Below are 15,521 nucleotides of genomic sequence, written 5' to 3' on the forward strand. Positions count from 1 at the left end.
TCGTTAAATCAAATCTGTTTTTATATCAGACGGTCATTATTTGATTTCTGTTGTTTTTAAATGTGCTCAATAAATAAAAAGTTGACTTGATGCCAGTGCTAGTCTAATTATTTCTTGAATCAATGTCAAGTCAACCTTTTATTTATAGACTATTGAAGCACTGGCATCAAGATATTTGATATGATATTTTAAATCAGCTAGCTAGCAAAATATTAGCAAGTTAACTATTAGCAAAACATGCTTTGTTTTGAATGCGTTTGTGATAAAGGCTCAGAAAGAGTCGGTTGAGGAAACGTTGCAATTATTTGAAAGGATTTAGAATTGCATCTTTTGAATTTAAAACATTAAATGTAAACAAATAAACATGAATTAAACATTAAATCCGCTGTGAACGATCTAATTCTTAAATTCTTGAAAATAAAGATATAAACAGGATGCCTTTTCTTGGAAGAAATCCATAGAAACCAATAAGAGTGTCATTTTCACCCCCTTAAAGCATTTGTTTATTTGGGTCATGCAGTCAAGGGTTAAACTATTGCGTACTATGCGCACCAAACAAGCGGACCGAGACTGCCTAAAAAGTGGGTCTCAGTCCACTTCCAAATGAACTCTGGCGCGGTTCGATTGATATATGAATGCAACATGGACCAAAGATGTCTAAATGGACCAAAAACAGGAAGTAATTAGCCTAATACTGACCTCAAGCACACCTGCTTCTTCATAGTCATAGGAGCTATGTTGCCCGTTACAGTTCGGGACAGGTGTCAGAACCGCCCGTCAGACGTCCTTGCAGCATATCTTCATTTGTGTGTGCAACGGAGACATTCCTGCCACTGTTTTGACTCATTTACACATTTTATTAACTCTTCGTTTGTTCTCAGCTGGTAAAAATACCACCATATATACATATATACATCCAACGAGCGCATTTCGCCCAGCAGCCAGCATTATTTTGGATGATCGGCAAGTCCCGTCAAAAAGATATACGTCATCATAAAAGCCGTCTCAATCAGGTTGTGACTTTTCACTGATGCCTTTGGTTTTGTATCTTGAGGTTCGGTGTTAAAATGCCAGTGTGAACGCTAAACGAACCAGGACTAAATGTATCATTTCCTGTTTTGGTCCGGACCAAGAGAACCGAACTACAAGTGTGAACACACCCTTAAATACTGCCTGGCCAAAAAAAAAAAAAAGGTTAAGGCAGTGATATGATCTGGGGTTGTTTCAGTTAGTCGGGTCGAAACTCAGCAACGTAAAGCAGCAATAAAACGATGACAGCTGACTACCTGAATGACCAGGTTATCCCATCAATGGATTTTTACTTCCCTTATAGCATGGGCATATTCCAGGTCATCAATGCCAAGATTCAATGGCTCAAATTGTGAGAGTGGATCAGGGAGCATGAGGAATCAGGTTCACACATCAATTGGCCACCACAGAGTCCTGACCTAAACCCTATTGAAAGTCTTTGTGATGTGCAGGAGAAGACTTTAGGGAATGGTTCGAATCAGTAGTGTCAATACCGCCTATATCTTTGAAAATAAAGATATTTCTTCCCGTGCTGTCAGGGAAGAAAAAAGGGGCATGGATTACCCTGTCCACTTCTGCATAATCACAGAACTGTATCATGGCTGGGCCACCAGGAAAAGTCCCAGTTCTCCTTATGGCCAGACCGCCCCTGTTTTCACTCTGTAACATAATTTGCAGGTAAAATTTAGGGATGTGCAAAACTACCCATTAAAAACTACCAATTAACCAGACAGTGTGTTGTCTCAGAGCGAGGTGACCAGTTAGTGCAAAGGGTCCCATGCATAAGGCTGAATTATGTTCATTTGTATTCAATCAACATATACAATATATCATCATTTTAACTTAAATTAATTTTGTAATTTTCGAATATAAAATATAACATATTACCATCACAGGCTATTACTATTATCATAATGATAATTTCGCAACATGCAAACCGAGGCTAAAGAGTAAACTTGTTGAAGAACCATTTCAGGGGCTGTATTGAATTATGACACGCATGCAATACACCTGTAGTCCCAATGTTATTGCATTTGCATCCTGAGATCCTATGCAGTGTTCAAACTGCTCCCAGATGACTGGCAGAGAGAGAGAGAGAGAGAGACTATAGCTCTGAACAGAAAAGACAATCAGATCCAACAGTTTGATGAGCCTTTTTACAGCTAAACCATTTATTAAAGCAGTGTCATACAGACAAATACTCTCCACAACAGCTCAAATGAACAGCGCTTGATGGCTGCGGTAGCGATGCATTAAAGGAATAAACGTAAAGATAAACATGTGTTTTTGTTTTTATAAAATAATTGATTTTTCATCAGGGAGACGATTTCAAAATCGTTCGGCTCAAGAATCGCGATTTGTAACTGGTAAGGTTTATTTATCCATATTTTTAAACAAACAATGTTTAAGTCTCAGCAGTCACAGCTTCAATATGTTAACTCTGTCATTCCCATTGTGATCATTTCTGTTAAGAATTGAGGGATGAATTTGGCATTTTAGTTTAGGTTACAGAGGAAGCTTCAACGCAGGAAAAAAAAACAAATGTCTCCAGTGTACAACACATGGTTGAGATGGAAAAATATCACATTTCAGAATGTATAGAATGTATTTTAACACTTAATTATTTTACTGCACACCATAGTTACATCATTAAAGACTCTGTGTTGGAGGGATCAAATCAAAATAGCATGCTTTAAGTGTGTCTGACAGTAAGTTAAGTGAATAAATGTCAATAAAAAAAACAATATTGACGTCTCATCAACAAGACGTTTCCATCTACAGAACTGCCACTCACTGGATGTTTTTTGTTTTTGGCACCATTCTGAGTAAATTCTAGAGACTGTTGTGTGTGAAAATCCCACAAATACTCAAACCAGCCCGTCTGATACCAACAATCATCTATGGTCCAAATCACTGAGATTATTTTTCCCCATTCTGATGGTTGATGTGAACATCAGAATGGAGTGGAGTGGTGGTCTAAGCACCTAACTTGTAATCTGGTAATCAGCAGGGTTGCTGGTTCGAGCCCCACAGCCACCACCATTGTGTCCTTGAGTAAGACACTTAACTCCAGGTTGCTCCGGGGGGGATTGTCCCTGTAATAAGTGCTCTGTAAGTCACTTTGGATAAAAGCGTCTGCCAAATGCATAAATGTAAATGTAACATTAACTGAAGCTCCTGACCCGTATCTGCAAGATTTTATGCAGTGCAGGGTTAGGGTTACTGACACACCATTGGCTGATTACATAATCGCATGAATAAGTAGGTGAACAGGGGTTCCTAATAAAGTACTTCGTGAGCGTATATTTAATCTGTGAATCCGTAATATTTTGCTTTGCACATTCGCCTCTAAAACGGTTGGAATTTCAACCTTGACTTCCACACTACAAGAGTCCAAAATGAGTAAAATCCCAGATGCAGTTTATTGTTCCACCAAAATCCCAATAGTTATAAGAAAATGTGACTTAACTTCAAGCCCAAAACACAAACGGGACTTTTTGTTGGCTCAGTTACAATGCTCTATATTTAAGCAGTATTTGCCAAGTTATACATTTCAACAGATGAGGTTTAATGAGCAATGAGGTTTATTATTATTATTATTATTATTCACAAGATATGAAGTTGTAAACACAATGTACTGTATGTGCTGACAGGGCACATTTCCATATAGTCGCATTTTTATTTCCATGCCCTCACTTCAATTTAATACACTTTGATTATCTAGTCAAAATAAAACATGTTTTGAAGTGAGGACAGAAATATGAAAATTGGCAATGATACAGAAAATCCCCACATAATGGTTAATCACAACTAAAACTATCCACAATTATCTGCATAGATTTATCCGATAACCATTAGTTCCAAAAAACAACTAACGGTCTACCTCTAATGTACTTATTACGTACATTGCTGCAAATGCTTAAAAGTACATAAAAGTTAAAGACACCTAATATAATAAAGGGTGTCTAAAACATTTTTAAAAAATACACTAAATAAAGCAGTCTGAAAATGAACTAACAGCATCGTTTTCTACTTTTTTTTACGGTTCTCAATTTCTTTTTCAGTTACTTGCATGAGAATGCCGGTGTACACATCTAGCATCCCGAATCCCATCCCATGGGTGGCCAGGTCGAAGTCACCACTGTGTGCCTTCACAGCAGTCACTAGACTCTGCAACATCTCCCTATTATACAAAGAGGAGAGAAGCGTCCATGAGCATAAATATGAAGTCAAAATGCTTTCAGCGTGCAGTATAGGCATTGAGGTTTGGTGGTTATGTCCAAAGATGGGTGATGCACATCAAACTTTATAGATGGAGGAATGCTAAATGTTAAAGCATGACAGGCAGTGCCATCTTACCTGAATTCATAGAGTCTCCCAATGGAAATATCTGGATACTGATGATCTAGGGCTACTATGGTGATGTCATCAAAGGGAATTGTGGTTACTGCCAGTTTCCCAATGCTTAGAGTAAGGTCTGCTGCTTCACCTGCCTCAGAGACAAACATGGCGTCAACAGCGGTAACATCAGTGTTCACACGTCATCCCCATCTAAACAGTACTCCACATGCAAGATACACAAACTTGAGCTGAAGTGTACTATACCCTCAGTGACTCTGGAACAAAGAGATGTGACTGTCGTTTTTGGTGCTGGGTCTATACCAGCATCCTGGAGATCCTGTTTTAGGGTGACATTTTTTGTTTTATCCACCCGTAAATAGGCCACTAGAGAATTGAGAGACATGTTTTCTGGCGGCCCCACCCTGCGCTTCACCTCTTCAACCGTCACTGGATATCTTTATACAAATACAAGACGACGCATGGTAAATTAAACAGTTACACCATTATGAGCATAGATACACCACAGGAACATATACGGTCAAAAGAGTGTGGACACCCAGAATTTGGTTACTCCATTAATTTCAGTGATGACAAATCATGGCTACTCCATACAATGACATTCTAGGGCTTTGTGGCAACAGTTTGTCTTACGCCATTTTTGCGAGAGAGCTAATTCTAAGGGCCGTTTTCATGTCAGTGCAAGTGGGTATGGGTGGGAGTGTTTGCACTATATGTGGGTGTATGTACTAGGGATGGGCACGAGCACTCGGACGTGGCAGCAATGATCGATTGTGAAAACGATCGCTTAATTCGAAATCCAGTGACAATTACCTGACAACTAAACACAAATGTGTCAAAGAGAGAGCTTAGTTTTAATTTCGAGATCGATCATGTTGTGGTTTTGAGGGGTACATTGATTGTCAGAGACGTCTCATGGCAAATAAACTAGGACTGCCCCTAATAGTCGACCAAACCTTAGTCGATGAGAAGAGTCTTGGTCGACCAAGTTTTGATGGTCAGTTGGTCGCAGAAAAAACAAAACTCCACAGGAAACTGGGATTACCGCTGGTTGGATGCTAGGTGGTACTATGGGGTCATTTTCGTTAAGCAGGGTTAGGGTTAAGCCTTCAAAATAAAGCCATTTTTATTTATTTTTACTAACAATTCAAATTAAACTGGAAAAAAATTAAGTAAAATTAAAATCTGTGTTGTTCTGTGCATTCTCTACCGGTCGGGTATTTCATTGTCCGGGAACAAATATGATGCATTTTCCCGATACTCACAATACTCGCTGAACTACCCAGGGCCCCGCATACAGCCCTAGCTTCTAACGAATGTGCTGTCTTTAGCCGTATTCCTACGGGAATAGTTTTTCATAGTAGTAATTCATGTTTCAGACGTTCTTTGTAATTTTAATCCCATCCGAATCTGACAAGTCTGTGTTTTTCTCTCACAACTGCTGTAAAAATATTCCAGAGCAAATTATCGACTGTTTTTCAGCCAATTTAATGATCCTCGAAGAAATCGAATCCTGTCCACATGTGACTGCTAATACTGAACGGTTCAAAAGCATTGGCCTACATAAACTACCATTAAGATTGCACTAATGCTCGACAATCTACTGTCAGCTGCGCGCCCTTCAATATAGATGAAGAAAATTTAATTAACAAGGATTGCAAAAAAGACTGTCCACTTTAATATCAGCATCGGGTAACATTTCTCATCTCAGCTACATAAGTTTACATTTCAGTGGGTTTATTATTACAGGCAGTTACTTCTATAAACTCATGTGAAGTAATTTATAATGTAAATCAATACATTCAAAATCTTTAGTGATTTTAAATTTAAACAGATACATTTAAAAGGTTAATTTTATCACTTAAATTAATTGAATGTGTTCAACCTTCTGTAACGCCCCATCTAGAAAACAGACACTCCCACCTCTGTAACAAACACGGAGATCTGGAGTCCTACTTTAAATCTCAGATGTCAGAGGATAATACTCAAATGTTGTTTAGAAATCCTATCCTGTCCGAATGGGCATGTTGTTTATATCGCTGGTGCTTGACAGGGAATGAAGTGAGACATAATCGGAGAACAACCTCAGAATTATATTAGCACTTGACCCGGTGCATTAACGCTTTGTGCTTGCAATTTTGCCAAAACCACTTGGGCCCAAACATAGCGCACCAACCACCTGAATTTGTACCGCTTCAGAAGACATGGATTATAGCAGTGTTGATTATTTCTGGGAGGTTGAACTTTGACCCCATTACAATGTATGGATATAAAAACACCTATGAAAACAGTCCATGAAATAATCAATGCAATCTATTTGAATGAAAACTACACCTTCGTTTTTTGTGTCCACATGACAAGGGCAGGATACTTTCCACTTCCTTGAAGATGGAGGTGCATGTGTCTATGGTGGTGTTATTGTTCTGTGTATCTGTAGGAGCATTTGTGATCGGTGTGTCTGTAGCGGAGGATGTGTTGGAGTGTGGATTGATCTGGGAGTCAGCAGACCCTTTGAAAACAAAAAAAAACAAGTCACAAGGATAAAGAGAAGAGGTGGGAAAAAAATACTGATATATCGTGATATTTTTCCTTGTGATATTGTATCGACATTTGCAGACCAATATCGATATTATAAAAAATATTCTTTCACATTATGGTGATGGAAACATTATACTCTCAGCCAAATCGATCTAGGAAATCAACATCAGTCCCTTAGAAGGTGCAGTTATCAAGCTTTACACAATCACCCACCGTTAATATAATGTGTTACAATTTCACAGTAGTAACATTAATGGAGGTATTTGGACAAAAACGTTAGTATCATTTAGTTACCTTTTTAGAAGAAAACTATTATACTTTGTGTATTGAAACTGTGTTGTAATAAATAATGATTTTAAAGTGTTTAGGCTACTATTGTATTAATAAATACCATCAACTATTTTTGAATTTATGAATCTTTTTATGTTCATATAATATTTTACACATTTTAAGCTTCCTGAAAATAAAAGCAGTTTAAAGTGAGAGGATATTACTTTTTTTTGGTTGCAGAGTTTACATTAATAGAATGTGTACATTTTTTTGCAATAAACCAATTACGGTATAATAAATACAATAATGTCTTGCCATTTCCCACTTTTGTGTAAATGCATGCTCAATGTAGAGACAAGAATTAATTCAGATTTGTGTGCAACAAGTAAATGAATGAATGAAACAACCTACCAGTTTTGCTCTCTGTGCCCGTTTCAAGAGACATGCTGTAAAGTCACAGAAAATAATGTTAGGGAATTAGTAATTCAGCTTTTTTCAAATCTACCAAATCTAAGAAGAGCAGCTTCATGTACAAAGGCAATGTAATGCCATAGAAAACTTGGTGAGCAACATCTGCACTTTGGTGTCAATATTTAACATCGTCCTTTAAATGTATTTATTTTAACCATAATTTCGTTTCGGAGTGAAAAACAAATGCATATGTACCTTCCCATATGTTGCCGCGGGAGTTTTGGCTGCTTGCTAGATCACAACAACATCGGCGTGTTTACAAACACACTCAAATAGCGTGTTACGACAGTACATCACCGTTTGCGGAAACCATACAAATGAATTGGGATAGCCGTAAACCGACACATCCCTGTCGCGCAATTGTCAGTGTCTCCTCTTATAAAATAGCAATTTTATCGTAGTAAACTCCACATATAGTTAACTTCAAAAGGCTGCTTTAGAGTGAAACATGTTGAAGATCAGAGGGCAGGCGGGGAATTCATTAATTTATGAGGTGTTTCCTCACAAAAGCACTTTATTCAGCGTAATGAAGCATCTACTCCATAGACATCCATTCAAAGTCTCCTTGTAAGTATACCGTTAAAAACATTTATTTATTTTTTCAATAGACGGATAGATTTTTAACAATGAATTATAAACCTATATAGACAGACTTACCGTGAGCTCAGAGGTTTTTCGTCGACTGCATATGCTTCTGTTGAAGCCATTAGTCCGCGTTGGTTAAACTGCTTTGTTTAAAAATCGTATTTAATAGCGGAGTTACTGGCGAACAACTACATTACCCATGGTGCAGCAGAGAAAGATCCACCAATCAGAGAACCGCGGACCAGAAAGCCCGCCAAACAAACCCGGAAGCGATCACCCACTCCCATGACGCAAACGAGTCTGCCTCCATTCACATTCAAACTACTAATAAATATATATTCCCTTGGTGGTATGGGAATATTATATTTTGCCATGAATTCCTTATTAAGTAAAAAAGAAGGCCATCTGTGTTAAATAATTGGTCCACCAAAACAATATTATTTCGAAACCAGTTTTCAAAGAAAATAGACTTTTGTTTGAACAGAATGTCCTTATTATTCCAGATAAAGTACTGGTGAGGTGAAAACTTGTGTTTGTAAATTAAACTCCATGCTAGAAAAGACGATGAAATGCAGAAAGTTTCACAGGTATTTTGTTAATATCAAAATTGCAAACAAGGAAGAAATGTATGCCACCCAAACTAGATCAAATATGGAGGAGAATAATATTCCAAATAGATACTAGATACTTAACTATGTGTTTAATCCAGTTGATTTTAAATGTATTGTTTAAAGTAGCAAAGTTCAGGAAATTAAGTCCACCATTTTCATATGAGTTCATTACGATCGTTTTTCTTATATAATGTATCCATATTTCCAAGCAAAATCAAAAAGCATCTTATCATCAGCCTGAAGAGCCATAGCTGTATAAGTTAACCAGGAAATACCTTCTGCTTTAGAAATCAAAACTCTCGCTCTTAATGACAAGTCTCTTAAGCCATTGATTAAACTTCCTCCGAGTCATTAGTTCACACTTCTTTACATTCAAATAAACACCAGATGCTTTAGAAAACTCTTTGATTACTTTAATTGCGATGGGAATTTGGTTATCATTTTGGAGAAAGAGGGTGGTGTCATCTGCTAATTGTGTTATAACTAGTTCTCTATCAGCAATAGTCCTTTAATCGTACTGGCTTTAATATGATTAGCAAGGAGTTGACTTATTATCAAAAATAGATATGGAGAGACAGGGCAACCCGGCCTAATCCCTCTAGATAAATTACACCTACTAGATGTGCCAAATAACAGTTTAATTGAACTGTTGCTGCTCTTATAAAGGGTTTTAATTGCCCTAGTGAAGACATTTCCTGATGTAAAAATAAACTGATGCTCTACGGAGTCAAAGGATAAAGCATAAAAAGAATAAACTTATTATCTACATTAAATTCAGGTTAATCCAAAATATCTCAAACTAATCTAATGTTGTTTGTAATATGCCTATTCCTCATGAAGCCAGATTGTGTTTCTTCAATAACTGAATCTAAAACAGCGAATATCAGGGAAATACTTTATAATCATTGTTCAGTAAACTAATTGGACGCCAGTTATCGAGAATAAGTCAATCATTTTTTGTGGTGATGGTGTAGTGGTGGTGTAGTGGGCTAAAGCACATAACTGGTAATCAGGAGGTTGCTGGTTTGATCCCCACAGTCACCACCATTGTGTCCTTGAGTAAGACACTTAACTCCAGGTTGCTCTGGGGGGATTGTCCCTGTAGTAAGTGCTCTGTAATTCGCTTTGGATAAAAGCGTCTGCCAAATGCATAAATTTAAATTACTAATACTTTCATTAAACATCTTAAGCAAAAAAGGGTCCAAATCTTTAGTAAATTGCTTATAAAAGTCTGTGGTCAAACCGTCTGTGTCTGGTGATTTATAACTTTTTAAATGATTAATTGCCTTTATCACTTCCTCAACAGAAATTGTCAAATCACAAAGTTAATTTTAATTTTCATCAATAGTTTTCACCTCTATAGGACTCAGAGGAGCATCAGATACTGTTGGAGAATAATTGGATGGAGATATTTTCTTAAAACATTCACAACAGTAATTGGAAATGAGTTTAATGTCCTTTGTTACAACCCCATTCAAAGGTAATTTACTAATGTTGTTATTAAGATTGTGTCTCTCTAAATTAAAGAAGGATTGTGAATTTTATTCACCTTCTTCGAGCCAGCGTCTCCTTGATCGGACAAACGCACCTTGAGCTTTCTTTCCTAGATAGTTCATCTGATTTGCAGATCTGATAATAATCATTTTTCTATCTGGGCATTTATTTGCACATTTTGTTATTTTAACAATAATGTTGGTTTCTTCAGCTCTTTTTGTCTTTGGCCATTCGGCTGCCAAATTTCCTTAAATATTTAGTGACTTTTGACCAATTTGAACAAAATGCATTCTCCATGGCTTTATCCCAAAAGCTGCATATCAATCATATAGTAGCAGTGAATTAAGTTTCCAATCCATTAGTAAAACAACTTGTACTAGAGAATTTAATATGAACACTGATAGCTTTATGATCTGTTAGTGGAGTAGAAATAAACTTCCACATCATCATTGTTAAAGCTCTCAGACAATAACCAGAAGTCAGGTCTAGATTGACTAGACCCCGTTTTATTACTCCAGGTAAGTGACTTTTTATGTGGGAATTTGGTTCTCCAAATATCTATAAGATTGAATTTATCCATTTAATTTTTAGGAATGTTATTTACGTTAGGTCGACCTGGTGGCCATTTATCTATTGTTCCATTTAGTATAATATTAAAATCCCCTCCAACTAATTAAAACAATGACGTCATTAAAACGTCATTCGCAATGTTTCATGGGATTGTAGTTCATTGCCTCTTTTTGTCCGATTTTCAAATAGCCTTTTGTTTTTTGTTTTGTATTTTTGCTTCCAATTATATTTTGTAACGTTGTGATTTACCCCAGAGCTGGTTGGTTTGTTTCATGCTTTACAACTCTTTTATGAACGATTTTATGAGAATGGGAAAAATACTTCCGGAACACAGGCGGCTGGAAAAGTGGGCGGGCACTATATTTATTTTATTTGTTTATTTTTATTTTATTTATTGATTGATTGACAAAAACAATCAATACAAAGAGAAATCTTCATTTAAATGTAAAGATAATAATAAAATGAACGGTTGTCAGAGTACAATACAATAAAATAATACAAAGAGGAGAAGGGAGCCACTTATGTGATAATGGCATTCTTACAATTTTACATGCTCTAATAGCCTTTTTAAACCTTAAAATATTTACAAAACATTTAGGAAATAATTAATCAAGTAGTTTGGAGCCAGACCATTTCATTTTATGAATTAATATCAACAATTGTACATGCTTTATCTTGATCTATCCAATGGTCATTGAAGTATATTATTATTATGTCAATTCCACCCAACCGTAAAACAGTATTTATTTATTAAGCTTTCCATATCAATAAAATATATATTTTTGTATGTATGTGTGCATCATGTTTGACAGAATTGGCAAGAGTAATCGTTATTTAATTTAAAACGCTCCCGCACATGTTTTAAAGGATGTAGTCTTTGCATTATGTTGGTCGCGTTTTGTATTTTCTTGCGGTTCCTGAATGCGCTCTGTAGTGAATTGGAACTACATTTCCCACAATGCTTCAGTGCAGCAGTGCGTCATATCCTGGAAGCGACACAGTGATAAAGTTCAGTTTGTTTAGATTGAGCATGATTGTTGCGATTACAATTTTATAATAAATGCAAAATGGGCCAAATGACGAACGAGAACAGCGTCGGGTTTTCTCAGATCATCTGGAGAGTTTGTAATTTATTCATGTCAGTGTTTTTCTCGCTGGCATCTTACGTGCAAGTAAATGTCGTTTTTATCTACAGATAAACTGTTAAAATGAACCACGATTATTACACTTAAAGTTGATCATCGCTGGTTTGTACTAAATCTCATTTATGTTTCAGATAAATGATCCAGATTCTGTTTTGTGGATGGTAAAACGTCACTTTCACCTTAAATGAGAATAATTTCCTCTTTTGTAAAATGTAAATGCACTCTCAGGTGTGTGTGTGTTAATTATGCAGGTTGCTTATGCGATTCCAGCTGGATTGTGCTTTCTGATTTGCTGTCAACAAGAAATCACAGGTAAGAAGAAAGTTTTTTCCCCCCTGAATTGCTGCCGCCATCTAGTGGAGTTAATTAGAAATACTGCCACTTTCATCTGGAATTCTGTCATCATTTACTCACCCTCATGTCGCTACAAACATGTATCACTTTCTTTCCACTGTGGAACACAAAAGGTGATCTTTATCAGAATGTTCATGCTGCTTTGTTTCATATAAAGGCAGTGTTGGGTTTAAGGCATTACTAAGTAATTAATTACTGTAATTAAATTACTTTTTCATTGAAAGAAGGGATTACTTCTAATTTTTCAGTAATTTAATTACAGTTACGTCTGATGTAATTTCGTTAAATACTGTATAGACTATAGAACAATTCAGTGTGAAACAATAGTGAATTTAAAAGTGGTGGCGGTGGCATAGTGGGCTAAAGCACAGAACCGGTAATCAGAAGGTTGCCAGTTTGACCCCCACAGCCACCAACGTTGTGTCCTTGAGCAAGACACTTAACTCCAGGTTGCTCTGGGGAGGATTGTCCCTGTAATAAGGACACTGTAAGTCACAGTGTAATGTAAGATGTAAATGTAACGTCTAATGTTAAAAATGTATGTTTTCTAATTTAACACTGCCCCTTTAAATTTTTCGGCCAGTTCATGAATAATTAATTATGTTCTATATGATTTATTTGAAAGAATTAAAGGAACAGTTCCATGTCTATCCGTGTATTTTTCATCTGATCGAGGTTGATCAGAGTTTTAGAACGTAATTAGTAATAAGTAATGCAATTACTTTTCAGACAGAGTAATTAGTACACTGTAGAAGATGTAATTAGTAGTTAGTAATTAATTATTTTTTTAGAGTAACTTACCCAATGCTGTATAGTGATCGTCAATGGGGACCTGGTGTTGTGGTCTTATCGATAACTTTTCTGTTCTAATGTTTCCAGAGACATTATTTTGGAGGAGAACCGCTGATCTTTATGTTCTTGTATCCACTGCTTTTGTGTTCATACTGGGCTGGAATCTTTATAAAGTGGGAATTACTGACATTTTCCAACAAGAGGAAGGAAGGTAACAACAATTCAGAGGAGCTATATCCTCATTGAGGCATGCATTAAATGACATCAATAGAATAGAGTATGCAAATCTTTGCTCTCAGGGAATGTTCTGGACTCCTGCTCACAGTGTTCTGGCTGCTGCTGTGTAGACATTCAGGAAGGTAAACCTGCTATAGATCAGCACACTCTATGTTTCACATACATAGATGATGTAAATTACAGACTAGTTAAACTCTCCTGTCAGAGTCCATTAATTTATAAAGCTGATCATTGAAGCACATGCAGTATAGAATATATTTCATGCATGTTCTCAGCATTAATCTCCGTGTTGTCTCCTGTAGGAGTGCTGTTGGCTCTTTCAGGCTGTGCACTGCTGTGGGAGTCACTGTGTTTCCATTCATCACATGGATTTATTACTACATGAACACAGAGATGAGAAAAGACTGGCCTGAACACTGTACAACTGCACTCTGATGAACCAGCTCATGGACAAAAACAAAACATAAAACGCTTGTAAAGATTCTCTCTTATCCAGCTCATTCTTGACTGCTCTAGTAGAGTTATCCTAGTTAATTGAATGGTTCGGATCTGTCCGATTTTTGGTCATTGTGATGTGATGCAATAAATGGAAAAAATGTAATCATAAAGAGAATATAGATACAGTATGTCTGCAAATCTGATCATATTTACAAATATGTTTCACCACATTATTTTATAAACTCTTGATGTAAACCAGGGGCGTGTCCATATGGGTGGCATGGTGCCACTCCAAATTCTAATTGTATGATTGGTCATTTACCCAAGTCGGAGGTGGGCCTTCAATAACACCAGGTAGAAATCGTAGCGGCAAGCAGTGTCAAGAAATTACAGCCATATAGTTTGTGAATTGTCAGTGTAGTAACGCTACAAAAGGAACTATTAATGATGCATTTTCAGTGCTATCATACTACAATAGTACTTGCACTACAAAAACTACCATAGTGCAGAAATGTGCAATTTGGGATGCACCATAAGGGCAAAACCTTCATCTGAGCAAACTAGGTTTGTAATAGGTCAGAGTGACATTTGGTGCCTTATGTTTTGTAAGAGAAACACCCAGGGAGGGGACGGACATGAGCTGAGAAGATAAAGGAGAAATGGCACCATTCATTGAATCTGTTCATTGGAAATTAACAATTGGCGAGCCTGCCAGGAGCAGAAACGTGTGCTGCCTGAAGATATCTCTCCAGCAGAGGGATCAGGGACCTTGTTATTCTGTAATCTACTCCCTCAGAACTGCAGCAATAAATTTGTTGCCTTGGATCAAAGCATTCATATGTGTGCCTCTAATGTGTGCTAGGCTGCACTGATGGTTGTACAAATAGTAAAGCGAAAGTGTATTGTGTTGAGATAAACAACATTTGCATTTCTTCAAGTCAGATTTCAAAACAGCCACCTGAAGTCATTCTGAGATGTCTCTAAAAACATCAACGAATTCAGTGTCCAAGAGAGCAGCTCAGGATCAGTTAAACTTGAAGGTAATACCGACTCTAGCAGAGACAAACTTGCTTGTGATGAAATTAATGAAATCCCTTTGTGCAGCATTATGCTTGTTGCAATATGTAGGCATATTAGTTAGAAATAATCAGCACAAATGCAATATAAATGTTAAGGAAGTATATGTAAACAAAAATTTATATTTGGCAAAAGAAGACTACTCTCACTGAGCGCTTTATTAGGAACTCTATGGTCCTAATAATGTGCCTGATGTGGTCTTCTGCTGTTGTAACACATCCGCCTCAATGTTGTGCATTCAGAGATGATATTCTGCTCACTACAATTGTACAGAGCGGTTATCTGAGTTACTATAGCCTTTCTGTCAGCTGGAACCAGTCTGGCCATTCTCTGCTGACCTCTCTCATCAACAAGGCATTTCCATCCTGGATATTTTTGTTTTTGGAGTAAATTCTAGAGACTGTTGTGTGTGAAAATCCCGGGAGATCAGCAGTTACAGAAATACTCAAACCAGACCATCTGGCACCAACAATCAAGCCACTCTGCAAATCACTGAGATCACATTTGTTCCCTATTCTGATGGTTGATGTGAACAATGCATTAGACCGAA

At 36.9% G+C, this 15,521-nt stretch overlaps 2 protein-coding genes across 4 annotated transcripts; one reads left to right on the forward strand and one right to left on the reverse strand.

Annotated features, from left to right (window-relative positions):
• Positions 1–2,186: 2,186 nt before the first annotated feature.
• LOC127648340 (transcription factor AP-2-delta-like) lies at positions 2,187–8,422 on the reverse strand. 2 transcript variants are annotated; one of them, XM_052132997.1, is made up of 6 exons: positions 8,326–8,422; positions 7,609–7,643; positions 6,724–6,898; positions 4,636–4,826; positions 4,390–4,519; positions 2,187–4,213 (listed from the first exon to the last, which is right to left on the reverse strand). In XM_052132997.1, the coding sequence occupies exons 1-6, from the start codon at positions 8,373–8,375 to the stop codon at positions 4,060–4,062; spliced, it is 735 nt and encodes a 244-aa protein (XP_051988957.1). In that variant the 5' UTR covers positions 8,376–8,422; the 3' UTR covers positions 2,187–4,059. The 2 variants fall into 2 exon arrangements, with proteins under 2 accessions (XP_051988957.1, XP_051988958.1); XM_052132998.1 differs by lacking the exon at positions 8,326–8,422 and adding an exon at positions 7,864–7,946.
• A 2,744-nt stretch (positions 8,423–11,166) lies between these two features.
• On the forward strand, positions 11,167–15,503 carry tmem220 (transmembrane protein 220). Of its 2 annotated transcripts, XM_052133011.1 has the most exons (6): positions 11,176–12,100; positions 12,205–12,234; positions 12,325–12,385; positions 13,307–13,430; positions 13,519–13,578; positions 13,759–15,503. In XM_052133011.1, the coding sequence occupies exons 1-6, from the start codon at positions 11,996–11,998 to the stop codon at positions 13,889–13,891; spliced, it is 513 nt and encodes a 170-aa protein (XP_051988971.1). In that variant the 5' UTR covers positions 11,176–11,995; the 3' UTR covers positions 13,892–15,503. The 2 variants fall into 2 exon arrangements, with proteins under 2 accessions (XP_051988972.1, XP_051988971.1); XM_052133012.1 differs by lacking the exon at positions 13,519–13,578 and having other exon boundaries at positions 11,167–12,100.
• Positions 15,504–15,521: the final 18 nt, after the last annotated feature.

Source organism: Xyrauchen texanus, chromosome 8 (genome assembly GCF_025860055.1).
Source record: "Xyrauchen texanus isolate HMW12.3.18 chromosome 8, RBS_HiC_50CHRs, whole genome shotgun sequence".
NCBI classification, from domain to species: Eukaryota; Metazoa; Chordata; class Actinopteri; order Cypriniformes; family Catostomidae; genus Xyrauchen; species Xyrauchen texanus.

What these genes read in the sequence shown, in the direction of transcription:
- tmem220 (XM_052133011.1), top strand. Translation starts at nt 11,996, where the DNA reads ATGGGCCAAATGACGAACGAGAACAGCGTCGGGTTTTCTCAGATCATC. An exon ending in CGCTGGCATCTTACGTGCAA is followed by an intron (nt 12,101 to 12,204) that starts GTAAATGTCGTT and finishes TTTATGTTTCAG; the next exon opens with ATAAATGATCCAGATTCTGT. An exon ending in CAGATTCTGTTTTGTGGATG is followed by an intron (nt 12,235 to 12,324) that starts GTAAAACGTCAC and finishes TTAATTATGCAG; the next exon opens with GTTGCTTATGCGATTCCAGC.
- LOC127648340 (XM_052132997.1), bottom strand. Translation starts at nt 8,375, where the DNA reads ATGGCTTCAACAGAAGCATATGCAGTCGACGAAAAACCTCTGAGCTCA. An exon ending in GGGCACAGAGAGCAAAACTG is followed by an intron (nt 6,899 to 7,608) that starts GTAGGTTGTTTC and finishes TTGTTTTCAAAG; the next exon opens with GGTCTGCTGACTCCCAGATC. An exon ending in GGGAGACTCTATGAATTCAG is followed by an intron (nt 4,214 to 4,389) that starts GTAAGATGGCAC and finishes TTTGTATAATAG; the next exon opens with GGAGATGTTGCAGAGTCTAG.